The sequence below is a fragment of the Anser brachyrhynchus genome (genome assembly GCF_964034855.1).
Source record: "Anser brachyrhynchus genome assembly, chromosome: 1".
Lineage (NCBI taxonomy): Eukaryota > Metazoa > Chordata > Aves > Anseriformes > Anatidae > Anser > Anser brachyrhynchus.
The window spans coordinates 101,787,739-101,804,622 of record NC_137694.1 but is presented as its reverse complement, the minus strand read 5'-3'; the positions used below and the strand labels follow the sequence as shown (position 1 = coordinate 101,804,622).

At 52.4% G+C, this 16,884-nt stretch overlaps 1 protein-coding gene across 2 annotated transcripts; it reads left to right on the top strand.

Annotated features, from left to right (window-relative positions):
- Window positions 1–9,413: 9,413 nt before the first annotated feature.
- On the top strand, window positions 9,414–15,625 carry LOC308187651 (uncharacterized protein). 2 transcript variants are annotated; one of them, XM_080575825.1, is made up of 2 exons: window positions 9,414–13,027; window positions 13,971–15,625. In XM_080575825.1, the coding sequence occupies exons 1-2, from the start codon at window positions 12,089–12,091 to the stop codon at window positions 14,097–14,099; spliced, it is 1,068 nt and encodes a 355-aa protein (XP_080431951.1). In that variant the 5' UTR covers window positions 9,414–12,088; the 3' UTR covers window positions 14,100–15,625. The 2 variants fall into 2 exon arrangements, with proteins under 2 accessions (XP_080431951.1, XP_080431950.1); XM_080575824.1 differs by having other exon boundaries at window positions 9,414–13,118; window positions 13,426–15,625.
- Window positions 15,626–16,884: the final 1,259 nt, after the last annotated feature.

Genomic DNA, 16,884 nt, shown 5'->3' with positions numbered 1-16,884 from the left:
ATCAAAAGAGAAGCCTGCTGGACAATATCTAATATAACAGCTGGAAAGAGAGCCCAGATCCAGGTAATCTTTTCAGCTATGATCGGTAATCTTTGTCTTGCAGGCTAGAAAGAACATATTGGGTGGTAAACTATTTTTTGTGTTGTACGTACACAATTACATAGATATATAATTATTTATAAGCAGAAGTATATTATAGACTTTGTGGATAATTACAATGTTTCAGTGCCTCAATCATGTGTTTGTTTTGTTTTGTTTTGTTTTTTTATGAAAATCACTTAGGGCAGAGCAGGAAGAAAAGCTTCAGAAGAGCCCTTTGGTTGGTGCAGGCTTTGTACCTAACGTATTTAGCAATGTTTCAATCAAATTCAGGGTTTTCTCTTTAGCTTAACAATATATATATATTTTTTTTCTCTTTCCCCTATCAATTAAACAAATCTTACTTGCCTGGCCTATTTCCTTGGAGTAAGGAAATAAGCCTTTCTTTTCTTCTTCAGGAAATTCAGACTTCTGTAAAATGAATATGTTCACCTACCAATTGTTGACTTATTTTAGTAGCTTTTATTTTAGTAGCTCTTGCCCAGGAATTCCCAAAATAAAAGCTGCATCTACACAGTAGAGTAATCCCAATACCGCTAACAACCATGATCTTTAGAGTCCCCTGAGAGGAGACAACTATAATGTAGGTGTTTGCAGGTGTGTGCTGCCTATTACAGTTTTCTGAAAGCATGTCTTTTCTGGGAAGTTAACCATCTTGGCATTCAGGTTAAGGGTCTGGCTGGACCTAGCCTGACTGCCTCTTTGCGTTCTTTGAACCATTTACTTGGCATCCAAAGGAGCTTGGCAGGAGGAAGCTGAGCTTGAAGCAACATGTGCTTGCTACTATCAGTAAAAGTTTTTTGATACCAAGCTACTGTGATCTCTTTGCTCTTCTTTGAACTCCCTGCTTCCTCTTCAGAATGTTTTTGTAAGCACCCATTCTAAATGGTGTTCTGTGGCAGTACTTACTTTAACAAAGTAGTGCAGATGAGTCAGAACAGCTCTTTAGAGCAAAACAGTTTTTGTGGAGGGCCTGATGTGATGTATCTCAGAGGGACTTGTTTCACACTAACTCTAGCCTGGTCCCATGGGTTTATTTACAACTGGAGTACAGTAGGTACACTCATGAAATGCATTTTCTTGTTTGGTTTCATCCAATTCATGAACCATGAAACTTCTCTGATGCCTGCTGAATTGCAGTAAGTGGGGACAATGGGGAGTTTCTACAAAAGGACACTCCTGCGCCCAGTCATGGTGCTAGTGTAGATGCTGCTTGTGCTGCTGTGGAAGTCGACCTCAGGTGTTATCCCAGACTGGGTGGGTGGAAGATCAAATTGTATCTTTCCTGGTTGAAGAAAGAAGAGTTGAAAGATGGAGATGTATCCTTACTACCCTTGCTTTCTGTGTTGCTCTTTGTTCAGCTTCCCTTTCTTCAGTGATCTTCTTCCTTGAATACATGCAGTAATTTGTAGTCTTAGTACTTAAATCTCTTCCTCTCTCATTCCTGTATGTTTACTGTATGGGAAGTACATACGATGGTGGTTAGGACCACAGTATCAGAACAGAGATGGACCCAGTGTCTCCAAATAACTGAAGAGGTCCACTTACATTTAGAGATTAACACCAACTCCCCAACAAATAACTGTTTATTAAGATCTAACTAAAATGTTTATACACTTGAGACATTTGTCTTTGCCAACAATGGTTCCAAGGAAGTCCTCTTACCACTGACAAGAAGATGTTGTATGTGAGTCACAGTTCTGTGCTCCCAATTTAGACCATGAAATTTACTGGGAAATATGTCTCTAAGATGACGATAAAATTCAGAAAGGGTCTGGATGTGGTTCTGGTAATAGCAACAATATGGACCCATGTGGGTTTGAGTCTTATGTCTAATGAGCATGCTCTTTCAGTGGTCCAGCTTGTCTAGATTTATTTTAAGCACAACAGATGTATCTTTCACTCTATTGATATCTCTGTTTGCATTACTGGCTGATGGCTACCTGTTTACAAACAGCTGCTTCACAGAGAGAAAGAGGTAGCATAGGGAGTCTAGTGGAAAATGTTTTCTGCTCAGAAGAGATGTTTTCATGCTAGGAAACCCTCCATCTCCTATATTGGACTATCTAATTTCATTTAAATTATTGGTCTGTTTCTTCTGCCTGGGTAAATTTGGCAATAATAGCTATAAGAAGAATGGCACTTTTTTGTGTAGTCAAAAGTGTTGGAAGGACCCAGGCATCTCCTCTCATTATTTTGGAAGTACCTTCCATTGTGGGACTTTACTGTTTGTGTCAGCCAATTTCAGTGAAAATGCTATGGAAAAGCTGTGATCTTCTGTGACATTCATCCATCTAATTAAAGCTTTTCTATTTTATTTTTCAGCTCAATAGGTTGTGAGACAAGACTTCTGTTTAACTTTGAATTTCCAACCAAGCTCTCTATCTCATAGTCCTTTGGTGACTGAATGGCATCTGAAGTAACAGAAAATTCTTTCTTGTCACAAAAGATTCTGTGCTGATTCTCACCATCTTTTCTATATGCTTTTCTTGTTGATGATGATTGTTTTTTGTTTTACTATTGATTTTTGCATGTGCTAATGCTCATATTATGAAAGATTTGACAGTATTTATTTTGCTTTGTGCCAATGAAAAATCATTCTACCTGCAACGCTTCCATATTGTTATGCAGAGACCACAATTGGATGATTATTTTGCTTTTAGGCAGCTTTGTTTTCAACAATTATTTCATATAAAATGGAATGCTAACCTACACTGAGGGATGAGCGTAAGTGCCCAGTTGCAATGGACAGTTAAAAATCTGGGTAGAGATTTTACTGCTGTGGTAAATTGCTGTCGCAGAACACCATGACTTGAACATGAGATTATACACTACATGAGTGGTCTCATACAGACCGTGGACATGAAACAAAGCACTGAGCTTAATGTCTGTTGTGCTGTCATGCTCTCAGCACTCCAACATGGCTGTGAGGCAGGAACGGCAAATCTATGCCACACCAGAAGGTTCGATCAGTTCCAGATGTGCTATATTTGGCCTATCTGCAAGATGAAATGTCAGGACAAGAGTTCCAACACTGAAGTCCTTACAAGTTATTAAAAGTTCGGTAGTAACAGCATGCTTGTAAAAGCCTGGGTATGGGAGCATGGTCATAGTCTCATTCATATGGCTGACATGACAAGTCACAAGTCTGTGATGAAGTAAGCCATCTGCTTCCTTTATACAATCAGTGTAAATAAAGACTGTGTGCGTCTAATCTGAAGGGTTAATGGATTAACTCCCACAGTTGGGAAGCAGCAGCTTACAACAGAGTAAGGTGGAATCACATCTCTCTTACTGCCGTAAATCATTCTGAAACAAGATGCTCACAGTTTAGGTGGGAACTTCAGGTTGTACAAAGCAGAAGCACGAGATCCTGTGTGGACAACATCAGTTGTCCTATGTGTTCTCCTAAGTATGTCTTCAGTCATAGTCTGGTTTTATTGTCATCCATCCACATGAAGCAATGGTCAGGTACTGAGAAAGTCAATGAAACTTCTGTTAGACGCGTTGAACATGTGTTCTTTTTGCTGTCTTTGGTGAAAACTTCTTTCATGATACCCCAGCATCTACAAAAACATATTGTTAAGCTAAGTACAGATGAGATTTATCAACATTGTTACTCTCTGATGTTATCCAATGTTTCTGGTGTAGGTGGTCTCTGACTTCATTCACCCTGTTTACCTTCATGTTTCCTTCCCTAAACCATACCCCTCTCTGAGTAAAGAAAGATCTTGAACGTTATGGAACTGACTTTTTATTGTGACTGGAAACAGTTGTTCAGATGTATTTCAAGACACTCTTCATGGTGTTTGCTGAATGAATAACAAAGACCTCAATAAGTGGCTCTTGAACTGAGCACTCAAGCCAAGAAAGATCTTCCTGAGTGGGCTGGGGCTTTCTTTGCCCATATTTATTCCTTCACTGTCTGTCTGGCAGATGTTCCTACAGCAAGAATGGGAAAAAATAGCAATATTCTGTTTCTGCTTAGGCTTGTGGGCCACGAGTAACCTGTGAGTGGTGGTGTGGCATCCATTCTTTTTAAGCTACCCTCATCTATTTTCTGATACTGATGGAACTGCTTGCCAACCCTTAAAACTTGAAATTGTGTAGATGAGAAAGAAAGAGGGAAGGGGAGGGAGGGAGGGAGGGAGCGAGGGAGAAAAAGAGAGAAAGGGAGAAAAAGAGAGAAAGGGAGAAAGAAAAATAAAAAAGAAGGAAGAAAGAGAGGAAGAGAAAAAGAGAGAATAGAAGGAAAAATTGTGATTTACTTTACAGTGGCTGTGGTTTTTGAAGACTTGTTACACGCATGTGCAGGTTGTCCTGCCTTCTGTCCTGATCAGAAAGTTGCTCTTGAGATTCTTGCTCTTAAAAATAGGTTACATTTCTTTTTTTCTTGCAAGAGAAAGAAAGTTGTGCAGAGTGAATGTTGAACTTTAATGGCTGCACCTCTTTTAAAAGAATCCAGTCATTCATTCCTGGGACATATGTGGAGTCCATGTGGACAAGGCAACTCAAAGGACCACAGTTAGACTGTAGTTCTGATGCACAGAAAATGCCTCCCCATCATGTCAAGAACACCTCTCAAGAAGCACTAGACGTACTGTCTAGTTGCAGGCTGAGTGCACTGGACCTGAATGAATAACCTATTTCTTTCTCAGAGCACGTGCATTCTCAAGGCATGCCCATTGACCCACGAGGCAGAAGGGCCTTGATGGACTTTGGGAAAATGTTGGTTGGCAGAGGATTATTACTGCTACCATTGAGAAAACTGATCCAAGTTGCAACACTCCTAGCTTATGCCCAGCAACCTGAGCCCCCTAGAAGTAAACTGTGAAATAGATGAATATACCACATGGACGGCGTGAAGGCTGCATGTTGCATAGGATTGCTGTGACCCATTGGGAAAGTGCCATTTTGGGGTTTAATAACCATTGCAGAAATGGTTCAGGGATGTGCTGGGATTCTGAAGATCTTGGATTCAGGTGTGTTGCTGACCTATATGTGAGAGCAGGTTATTCTGGCTCCACTGAAGATGAAATGTGCTTTTGCAGGGTTCTTATTTCTAAGGGTCTTACTTCCTATGGAGACACAGTGTTGTTAAAATAGACTTTAGATTTATTGTATACGTGTACAAAATAACAGCAGAATTGAGGTGGTGAGCATCACTGCTATTTTAATCCGTTTTGCTTACCCACATCACATGCTGGCAGACTGCCTTGGAGTGGAAACTCCACTTTTTTCCTTCTTTAAGCCAGCGAAGCCCTGACTCAAAGGGCTTCACTCTCCTCTCTGCTTGCCTTTGAAGAGATGGATTAGCTGAAGTGTGAATGTCGTCTTTGTGGTTTATGAGGATGTTTCAGTGGATGATGAGTGGGTTGTCAAGGGAGATCTCTGGGTGGCCTGAGAAGATTTAATGGATGCTGGAAGGTTTGGGGGAGTTGTCTTAGCTCTCTTCAGTTTAATAAAATGCTTAATGTATCCTCAACTGAATATCATCAGCTGAAAATTAGAATAGAGATTTCCTATCAACTTTGTAGAATGTTTTCTTCCACGACTTCATATAAAACAACAAAATGTATATCAGCAAGGCCATTGTGGTCTGTAGTTTTTAATCTACTTTGTGTCTTTGTTGTCTGCCTTCTGGTATTCTGCTGTTTTAGTGTTATTTCTATGGGAAGATTTTTGCTCTCTTCTTAAGAAAAGAAAATCTTAAAATGTGTTTTGCCTTTTATTTCTTTGACGTCCTTGAACAAATTGCTTAACTTGTTTTGTCTCAGTTTTCTTTGCTATAAAATGAGGCATATGAGATTGCATTGCAGAGGTATAGGAAGGCTAAGCTAATATTTGCTAAGCGTTTTGAGCCTTCCAGTTGAAGATGCCCTCACTTGGCTTTGAGTTATAGTATTTCTTCCTGAGATGCACTATTAGTGGTGCTTGTGGCATGAATAAACATAGTGAAATGTGCCAGAGGGCAGCCAGTTCAATCCGGAGTAATAAATAACGGATCCAATGAAAGCATCAAAGTTGTCTGCTTCACAGAAACCTGTAGGCTATTCCACTCTAACTTGATACTTTTTGTTCTGCTTCAAAAATGCCTGAAAATATCCCGAAAGCAGCTTGCACTACAATCTCTGCTGCAGCTCCTTGCTCTTTGTCTCTTCCCTGCAGCCTGAAATTGAGGGCCTCTAGCAAGGATCTAATATCAAAAGAAGGGTAATGCCACTACAGGGAGGGGAAAAATAATTACTAAATTTCCTGAATAGTAAACAGTTGGGGCTTGGTATTTTTTTCTTTTTCTTTTCCATTTTATTTTTTTTTTTAGGAGCAGTTTTGGCCCTCGCTGTGCTGGTGGATGTCTCTAGGGCGGTAAGCCTCTGCCTGCTGCTGCTGCTGCAACTCTCTTCCCCACCCCTACCCCACCCACCCCGTCCCGAAAGTAGCCACCAATGAAGAAAACAGGTTGGGCTGCGGACGTGCCACGGGAGCTCCGCCGCGGTGGGGCGGGCGGGAGGGAGCTGCCCCTGCGCGGGGGGCTCCGCGCCCAGAGGCCGGGGGGCGCAGCGCGGCGCGGGGCGCCAGGGGGCAGCCGCGGGCGCGGAGGGGGCTCGGGGGCGGCGGGGGGGGAAATCGGGGCCTCCCCTCCCCTCCTGGCCCTCCTGTGGCTTTGCATGCGAGGCGAGGTGGGGCTCCGAGAGACACGGAAGCTCTGCCAGGCTCACGCAAGCCCCCCGCTGGGCACTGAGGCTGTGCTGCGTGTCCGTCCTCCCCTCCCACCCCCGCCCCGGGCTCCTCCGTGGCCCCGGGGTGTTCGTCCAGCCCCGAGCGTTTCCCAGCCCTCCCAAACGCCCAAAGCCACCCGGAGGAGCCCCGGCACTCGAGTCGCGCATCGCCTTGTCCTCTCCCTCCCTGCCCCTCCTAGGACGATGCGCCGGAGGCAGCCCCGAGGTGTCGGCAGCCTGAAGGGAGCCTTCCCCCCCCTCCCGCAGCTCTCAGAGCAGAAATCGGGGTAGGCTCTGCCCCGCCGTCGGGGTGGGGAAACCCCCCAGGGGCTACGAGGTTCGACTCGTGGAAGTCCCCCATCTCTCTGACGCGCTCCCGGGGATTATTCCTCAGCACTTTCCCTAAAGCGAACCGGAGGCCGGGGAGGATTTCGGTGGCCGAGCGGTTTGAGAGCGTGCGGGAGGGGACTGTGCAGGCGCGGTCACATCCGCTCGTCGAAGGTCATTTGCTACCCTAAGCACGAAAATACGAGCCGAGCCGAAGGCTGGCCCGAGCCGACACCTCCCTAACGCGGGGAGAGCAGGAGAATCGTGCTGCGCTGCTCGGGAGACCTTCCATTATTTCACGTTCAAGAGAGGGCATTAAATAGGATCAGCAGGGCAAAATACACCTGATCCTGCACGTTTCCGCCACAGCACCACGCGGGTGTCGGCAGATAAAGAAGCACGTCTTCTTTTGTTGCGGGACGGGCTCTGCTCTCATCCGCGACCTTTTCCTCCTGGCTTTTCTCCTTCCCCGCCGACTAGCTAAAAAAACAGTTAGAGCTGTGCCTTCGAAACACAAGCAAAGACGCAGGTTTTGGAAAGCCACTTCTGCTCCCGGCCGCGTATCCCAGGCTTGGGGCGATGTTTTTAGCGATGCTAAACCTGGCGGGGCCCGGCGCCGCAGGTCTGCGAGCCCCGGCGCGGCGTGGAGAGGGGCAGCAGAAGGGCAGAGGGGGGCTGTCCGGAGACCCCGGGCCCTGCAGCCCCCCTGGGACCACAGGTTGGCGGGTGGGCAGCGGCTGCACGCTGTGCTCTTGCAAGCGCTCTTGCTTTTCAAGCATCTCAGCGGGGAAAATCGCAGCAACTTCCCGACGAGCAAAACCAGTTTAGGGGAGAAAGAGGAAACAGAAAATGGTTAGGCAGGTGATCTGTTCCGAGCCATGAAGCCCTGAGCGCCTGACACCTTTCCGTGAGCGGTACAGCTCTAGCAGCCGCAGCCAGCTCCGCGGCCCCCTGCTGCTTTTCCCGCGGCAGAGCCCGGGGAAGCCCCACGGCTTCCAGCGGCGGCCGCGGGAGCCGGAGCCGGCGGCGGTGCCGTGGGCGCTGCGCATCGCCCCGCGGCTCGCCCCGGCCGGGCGCCGCCCGCCCCCGGCTGCTCACCCCGGCTCGCCCCGATCTCCGCCGCCGCTCCTCCCGGCGCCCCGGGGGTCGGCCCCGCCGAGCCGCTTTTCTGCCTGATTTCAGGCCACTGCGACGCCCAAAGCGGCTTTTCCCAAGCGTTGCCGTGCCCAAAAGAACTTTTCCGAGCAGCCGTGTGCCTCCCAAACACGGATATGATATTTCTGGGCTTTCTTTGTAGTGACTTCCACTGAATCAATGCTGCAAAGCTCTTTATCTTATAGTGCGATACGGAATGTGGCGTTGTACACATATGGTTTAGTTTTTTCCCTCTAATTCTTGCGAGCTGGGCAGCTCTGAGTTGGGAAAGGCGTATTTATAAGAATTTGACTCCTTCCACATTCTAAGGCTTGCAGTGCTGTAGGATGGTTTGGGAGATCTGTCTGGGCAGAGAGATTAAACGAAGTGTCGGGCAAAAGCGCTGTTAAAAGGGCTTCGAGGAAGCGCTTCCATCCTTAAGAAGGAGTTAAAAATGCCTCGGAAAACCGCGGTTGATCTCGCGGAAAACGGGCGAAACCCTGAGCGATCGATTGCCATAGCAAACAGATCGAAAATTAGAGTTAAGATCCCGTGTGACACAAACAAACAAACAAACAAACAAAAAGCAATAAAAATAAATGAATAGCAATGAAAGGAAAATAAAGAGAGAGGGAAGGGACGCGTAAAGCTGCTGGTAACAGAGGGTGAGTGCGATGCCGGGGGGGAGCTCCGGGGCGCGCAGCAGGCGGGGGCTGCTTAACAGGGGGCGGGCAGGGAGCAGGCAGGGGGCAGGCAGCGCCGCGGGGCGGGGGGCAAGGTGCCAGGCAGCCCCCCCCGCCGCCGCCCTCAGGTGCCAGCGCCCGCGGGCGAGGCGGCGGCTCCCCGCCCGGGGAGCGGGGTCGGGGGGCAGCCGGACCCAGGCGGTGCCGCCGGGACCCCTCTCGGCTCCCCCCGCGCTGCTCTCGCAGGAGCCCGGAGCCCGCAGCGGGGACTCGCCCGCCTCTCGGCCCCGCGTGTCGCTGTGTGTGCGTGTGCGTGGGAGCGTCCTCCGTGTGCGTGTGTGCCGTGGGCTGCTCTGTCCGTGCGCGGTTGCTGCTTGAAGGCATCCCGGCAGCACTGTCCCCGGTGTCCCCACGAGCCGCTGGCCAGGCAGAGGGGTGAGTATGAGTGATGTGGCCCCGGGCTGTCACCCCTCTTTGCGCTGTGTCTGAGCCGCCAGCTTCTCAGCATCAGTTTACTCCGCGTCCTCCTTCTTGCTCTGAACTCGCCAGGAAAGAGTTGGTGCGGTTTTACTCTGTGCGAGACAGTGGTTGCAAACGCGATATATGTTTCCATCCAAATAAATAAATCCGAGTAAACTCTGCTCTCTGAATTGTGCCAGCCCTTTCCATGCTGAGCTCAAGCTCCTTTTCTCACTTGCGAAGTCTGTCTGTCCCCTGCCTGCCGGTCTATCCGCCTGTCTGTCTGTCTGTCTACCTTTGGGGTTGAACTTCTTGGGAGAGGCAGCCTAGATTAAATCAGTGAGTGTTCAGGTATACGTCCATTCTTTTACCAGTTTGTTTTGGTATCCCCCTCCCTCCCTCCCTCCACCCCCGATTCGTTCTTATTTGAGTTATGAAACACAGAGAGATCCGTCTTATTCTTGAACACCTAAGGCCCCCAAACCAAAGCCCAATCACAGCAGTCAAAAGTCAGAGGGCCTCTATAATGGAAATGTATTTGTATTTATATTTGTATACATGGGCATCGACCTGTTAAAAGCTCCCGAGCCGTGTCAATGTGTAAACGAGAAATGTCAGCTCCTGGATGGTGTGAAAGGATGTAACATTCGTCTCCCTGTAGGCGCATTTGGAATAGGCTACCAGTTTGATGTTGCTTTTTCTCCGGGAATAAACACGATCTGATTTCCGAAACAGTTACGTTTTTTTCCACCGGCATTTCCCCCGTTTCCGTGATGTAGCCGCGGTTGCGAGCGGGACATGAGCGATTTCACAACCGTGTATTGGACGACGAGTTCATGCAACCACCCCAGTTCTGTTTCTGGACAGACGTGTTTTGGGAAATGGCAATACCCTAAAGAGAAGTCGCTCCACGAAAGGAAGAGCCGCTCGGCGTTTAGCCGTGAAACTGCGGCCGGGCTCAGCTCTGCTGCCGCGGGCATTCCCATCCCAAAAAGCTCGGGAGCTTTTTCTCGTGATCAAGCTGAAGGTTCGTGCTCCATCCCAGCTAGTGCGGGAAGGCTGGGGGAGCGAGGCTGCCGCTCTCGTGGGAGGGGGAAACGTGTGCCGAGTTGTTTTCCAGTCCGGGGTTAAAACGAAAAGGCCTCCTGAAGCGTGGCTTATTGGGACGCGCCGTGCGAACCTGGAAACCGAGCGGTGAAACCTAAAGAGGGGACAGGGAGCCGTGAAATCTTTGCAGCAGCAAGGATTAATCCCGTAACAGCGCGGCTGGACCGCGTCCTCCCGGGACGTGCGCTAAAAAAAAAAAAAAAAAAAAAAAAAAAAAAAAAAAGGAAAGAAAGAAAAAAAAAAAGAAAAAACACAAAACCGCGGAAACCAGAGGAGCTAAAGTCGTAAAATAGCGGCGTAAAATAGTCGATAAAAGCGGGTGGTGCCAGAGCGGCATCGCGCAGGCCGACCTGCACGGCCGGAGCCAGGGGCGGTGGAGAGCAGCGGCCACGGGAGGACAGGGAGGGGTGACCCGCCATGTCCTCGCCGTCCCCCGGGCAGCAGTGCAGCCTCCAGGCCTCTGCAGCCGCCGCGGCGGGCTTGCCCTTCTCGGCCTCGGCGTTTCCAGCCCCCCGCCTCAGCACCCGGCGGTTTAAGGGACTCTGGGGGAAGGATTAGCGGGGTAGGAAAGTGTCGTGGATCTTCTCGTTGGAAAGGGGCTAATGGGATGGCACTGGAGGCCACCGAGCCCCTGAAGAGGCCACCGCGGCTGGCAGGAGGAGAGCGTGGTTTGCTCGTCCTCCTTTTTCTCCCGTGTTCAGACCACTTATCCCGAGGGTCCCGGGGCAGACAAATCCCGCGTAATGAAGGGAACGAAAGTCCCTGTGCTGCACCCTGTCTCCGTCCTCTCCATCCCCTGTCGGGCCGACGACGTCTGCTGGTGAAATCCTCCCTTGTGCTCCTTTCCTACAAGTTATTGGGTTACACTCGGCTGTTGTGTTATATGGGGCATGTGCAGGGTTTTTAGAAGCCTCTATAAAAGAATAAAGACTCGGTCGCAGCCCGAGCCTGAAACTCGTTTCCCTACACGTTATAACACAGTCCGCAGACGCTGTTTGGTAGCGAAGGGATTGGGGCGAGCAGAAAGACGAGTCTTGTATTATTTCTATTTGATCGAAAGAAGAAAGCCGTGTAAGGTGTTTCCTGTCTACTTGAGATTTTGTATGGCCCTTTAGGCAGGTTATTTCTTTGGAAAACAGCCACGGAGCCCATTGTCTTTATCTGATGCTTGAAAGATTGGGGAGGAGAGGAAGGAGAAAAATCATTGTTAAAAACACTTTGAAGTTGTGCAACTGTTGCTGCTCCAATTTTTTTCTCCAATCTCCAGATGCACCAGAAATCTCTACTTTGATCTCACAAAGCAGCAATTTATATTTTTTAATTTTTTAAAAAATGGTTGGGTAGCTCGGCGCGTAATGGCAAACATGCAGGGAATGAGGTCATTGGGCAGTCCTGGGGAGGGGGCGGGGAGGCAGATAGTAAATGCCGAGAGCGCAGGAATGAGGAGGCAGGGAAGGAAGGGGGCTTGCTCTCCAAACGAGCCTGGCTGCGGGAACATCTGCTCAGGGCTAAGTTTTACATCCACGCTTGTTCACAAGGGAAAAGTCTCTGCCAGTGCACATGGGTCTGGCTGGAGCGTGCGAGCGATGTTCCCTTCGCGATGCCTCGGCGAGGGGCGCGCACGTCGGCCTGCCAGGAGCCCGGCACCGGCAGCTCTTGGCAGCGTGGCTGGGGGACAGCACGGGAACGGGGGTGACACGGCGAGGCCCAGCACCCGAGGAGGCAGAGGGGACCAGCCCCTCTCCTTTAGAGCACCTGGGGGTGCCCCTGCTGTCGCTGGTGCGTGCCCGTCTCTGTGAGTCCTCCCCAGCAGCGGTCGCCCCAGACAAAACCTCGAGCATCACATTTCTGGCAACCTCACCGTCCCTCCGGCCAGGGGCAGCGCTAAGCGCTCCCGGACGGGAGGAGGAGATTCTCAATTGCCTCCTCGGGAGGGCCTGGGGGCTCCTCGGGCCGCCCCCTCCCTGCCCCAGGACTTGGCTCCGGGCAGGGACCGACCCGTGCGGAGCTTGGATGCGGGCGTTTTTTTGGCTAAGGGAAATCAAATGCGAGGAAGAAGGGGGGACAGACCCCAGAGACGCTGGTCCAGCCACTCTGCCATCTCAAAAACAGCGCCGGCCTCCCGGGCCGACTCTCCGGCAGTGCAGTGCCAGCGCTGCTCGTCTTGTACCTTGCCAGTACGCGGGTGATTTTCTCCCTGGGCAGTCTCTGCCCTTCCATCCAATGCCCTTCCATTGCCTTTCCATGCCGAAGGTGTCGGCTCGGGTCAGCCCCACTTTCCCTGCATCCCCCTCATCGTGCCCCTGCGGGGCTGTTTCCCGAGGCTGCTCCCCGCCAGCCCGCGGAGGATGCTCCCTCTTGGACCCCAGCAGCCCCCGCCAGCCGCCTGCACCGATGGGAGCCGCTGGCACCACGAAAACCTCTCTGCCATCCCGCGGCCGTGCGCGGTCCCGTGACACGGGGAGCCAGGGGCACGGGTGTCCCCCCCCTGCAGCCTCGGTGGGGAGCTGCGAGCGAAGAAATCCTTGGTCTACAGGGGGAGAAGGCATCCCGGTACCGCTAGAGGTGGCCCTCCTCTGGGAAATGGGAGGTGCGACAGCGCTGACCAGCGGGTGAAGTGGCGAGGGAGGCTGGGAGGGTCTGTCGGGACCGTACAAAACCATGTATTTTTTAAAGGGAGAAGTGGGGCAGGGAGCTGGGGGGAGTAAAGTAGGGGGTGGGGGTATAGCGACAGAAACGAGATGCTGACACTGAGGAGTCGTAGGGAGAAATCAACAATTGGTGCCTATAGACCACATCAAAGGACTGCAGAGCAACAATAAAATGCCTTGAAATACTTCTTAATGCAATGTTTGCATTGGGCAAGTCCACAAATGACGCCGGTTTTGCCATCACAGGGGAAAGAAAGCAGCAGATGAGGAGGTTTAGCCAACATTCCTCTGAAACGCGGCTTTAGAGAGAAAAGAGAAGGGAGAGGGCGAGAGAGAGACTTTTATAATCCTGAAAGGCAAGAAGAGAAACCACATCAACGGACAGCGAGCAAATGCAGCAGGGCAGCATTATCAAGACACAGGGGGATCTTAGCAAATAGTCTGATCTGCAACAACACATCTGTAAAGAAGAAAACTTCAATTCCTTGTTGTTACGGGGACATCTTTGACTCTGGCTGTCGCTCAGACCCGCTGTTTTAAAGACGAGGCCACGCTTGTCCCCCCTTGCGCATTTCCCCCCGGGGGAGCTGCGGGCACCCGAGGCCTGGGGCTTGTCCCAGCCCCTGGAGAGCTTTTCCCTGGCGGGGCGGCCAAGGGTGCAGGGGGGGAGCGGGGGGCAAATGTGTGTGCTGGCGAGGGAAAGCCTCCCGGTTCCGGTCAGCCCCTGCCAAAGAAGCAGTCACACTCAGACGAGCGTTTAATTGCTATTGTGTTTTTTTTGTTTTCCGAAGGCAGGGCTGCTATTCCCCGAGCGAGGCTGCAGTGTGGCACAGGCTGGCTTTGGCTGGTTGCTGTGCGGCAGCTCCAGCCGCGCCGATCCCGGCTCACCGAAGCCCAAAGTCGGCGGCAGCACCTCTTGACCGCCTGCCATCCACGCACGAAGGATGCGGGAGGCTGAACGTCCTCCTGCACGGACAGCGGGGCCGAGCTCCGCAGCCAGGTCTCCCTCGCTGGGCTGCTCGCCCCTTCGGGGAGGCCATGGTGGTCGGAGCCGTCGGCCCCCCTCTAAAATCGCTGTGCCCCTTCTGTCCCACCCAAATCTCCTACCCAGCCCTCAGCCAGCGCCTGAGTTCCCCAGCCAGCCCCCCCGCTGCTGAAGCAAACCTCTCACTGATCCCCCCGACGGCTGCGCCCACCTGAGGCAGCCTCGGGAAGCGCTCCGGGGCTGTCCCCCCGCTGCTTCCCGGGGGGACTTCGCTCTCCCCGCCACAGGGGCCTCAGCTTTTAGCCCCGGTGGTCAGCAGCTGGCTGCTGCCTCCCGCCCGCAAAACCTTGCTTTCCGAGCACCCGAAGGGCTGCACCGCGGGCGGGGGGGGTGGGGGGGGGTGTCCCCCTGCAGACCGGGGTCCGTGTCCCCCCATCTCCCCGTCTCACCCCTCCTGCCCCTCCTCCGGTGCTGCCACACGTCCCTGGTAACTCCGTGCCCCGGCGGTGGGGACGCGCCGGGAGCGTGCACGGGGGCAGGGAGAGGCCTTGCAGAGGGGAGAGTCCTCCGGGGCCGGCCGCACACGCTCCGGGGTCTCGGGGTCGCAGTTTTGCGGTGATGCCTCCTCCTCCGGGAGACGGAGGAGAAGATAAATCCGTCTGTAATATCAATACGGTGATAGAAAGTGACCCGGGGGAAAAGCAGCCAGCACCGAGCGGGATTCCCTGTTTGCTGAGAGCCCCCGGGAGCGGCCGAGCTGCCGCGGGGAGGAAAGGTTCGCTCTCCTTTCGTTTCAAAGGTTTCGATCTTCGAAGCGGGGGAATAAAAATAAAAATAATAATGAATAAAAATCGCCCTCCCAGGCGGGCAAGCCACACTGCAAACGGTAGAAGCAGACTGCCTCGGGATAACCCAGGGTTTCGTCCTGGATAGCCCAGTCCCCGGCAGCTTTTTGGTTACTGGAAACTAATAAAAACGGCAATCACAGCTCGAGTAATAGTAATAAATCTGGGTAAATTCCGGGCGCGGAGTGAGGTTTGCGGTGCAGGAGGGGAGCCCGGGCTGGGGCCCGGCGCGGCGGTGATGGGCACCGCGGACTTTCCCTCCCGCCCCGTCCCGGCCGGCCCCGACGGACCACGGCCGGCCCGTGCGGATCGAAGCCGGGTTTCTGGCGTGCCTGGTTTACACAGCGGCCGCATTTCACGTGGAGGGAAAGAAGCGGGGTCTGAAGTGGCTGCGGTTGTGCCGCATACGTTGCCCGAAGCTAAGGCCAGGGACCGCTCTCCTGCTTTTGCGGCCGTGCCTAGCGCTGATAGCAGGGCGCGGAAAATGCCTGCTTTCGACAGCAGAGTGATCACATCCTTCTGCCCCCCGCTCTTTTGAATAGCCCCGTTAAAGTCTGCCGAGTTTTAGGATCGGCGCTAAACGGGATTGTTTACAGTATAACACACCATGTCTGAGGTAGGGGAGCGCACAGACCTCTCTTGGTTCAAAGAGCTGTGCCTTGAAGAAAAAAAATAATCCTCTTATATTTATTTTTTTGACTGAACACACATTGAAATGCTCTGTGCAGCTCGGCTTTCTTCCCTGGAAAAGCGGACTTCGGATCCCGTCTCGGTAACAAGGGGCCAGTTGTCCGCCTACGGTGCCCCATACGAGAGCCATTGTGTGCGAAACCCGCAGCGTTTTCTGGGGTCGCCGTCTGTTTGGCGTGCTCTAGGTGTGGGGACAGGGGGGGAAGGCGGCTGCCAGGTGAGGGGAAGGCTCGCTTGGTCTGTCCCCTTGCAGCTGGGGTGGCTGCGAGGTGCCGTGGACCCCACGCGTGGGAGAACCACCACCTCTCCCTACCTACCACAGCGAGTCCCCCGTGCCTGTGGGCTTGGGAGACGAGGTGTGCGTGGCGCTTGGGGGGGAAAATAATAATAAAATAAAAATAAAATGCCAAAACAAAACAAAAAAATCCACCCAAAATTGTAATAGCGGCAATAACCTGTAGCTCTTCAGCGCACCGCCGTGTAAAGTGCTGTTTGCTGTCGGCGTGGGTTTTCCCCTTTTTCATTCCCTCTGCCACGGCGGTAAAGCAGAGCTCGGCCGGGAGCAGCTACTTCGGGACAGAAACCTCCACGCCGGCTGCGCTTGGGCAGCCCCGGCCCCATTCCCCGGACGGGACCGTGCTCAGCGGCGTAGCCGTGCTAAGCCCCCCGGCCCCTGTGAGATGCTTGCCTCTTGGCCCGCCGCCTTCCCGGGGGCCGCCCCAGCGGAAAATCTCCCGTGGCTTGGGGTCGGCTCGCGTGTCCTGGCTCTGATGGTAAATCTGGCTAAAGCTCCTAGGTCAGGATCTTGTCCAGATACAGCCCCGCTGCCGGTTTTTCCTCTGCTTTTTCCAAGGTCCCTTTACCCTCTAGGCTTTCTCCTCCAAATCCCCGCCAGGGCGGTTTATTTCGGGGGGGGGGGGGGGGGGGGGGGGGGGCATAAATAAAAAAGAAAGAAAACGACCAAACAAACACCAAGGACCGTTCTGAGATCTCGTTTAGTCTCTTCCCTCCCTGAGTACACCTGCAAATGGGGGGCAGGGGAATGGGAGGCCACCAGGAAATCTCGGAGACCCACTACGGATGGGGTCGGGGGGCGAGGGGGGGAGCAGAGAGGCCGCGGAGTCCAACCTCCCCTTCCCCTCTGCACCAGGCCTTCCTCACCTCGCCGTGCCAGCCCTCCCTGGG

Bases quoted from the DNA above. Each gene is read 5' to 3' on its own strand.
- LOC308187651 (XM_080575824.1), top strand. From the start codon at position 12,089: ATGGGTCTGGCTGGAGCGTGCGAGCGATGTTCCCTTCGCGATGCCTCG. The intron at 13,119-13,425 runs GTGCGACAGCGC...TTGCCATCACAG, and splicing joins CCTCCTCTGGGAAATGGGAG to GGGAAAGAAAGCAGCAGATG.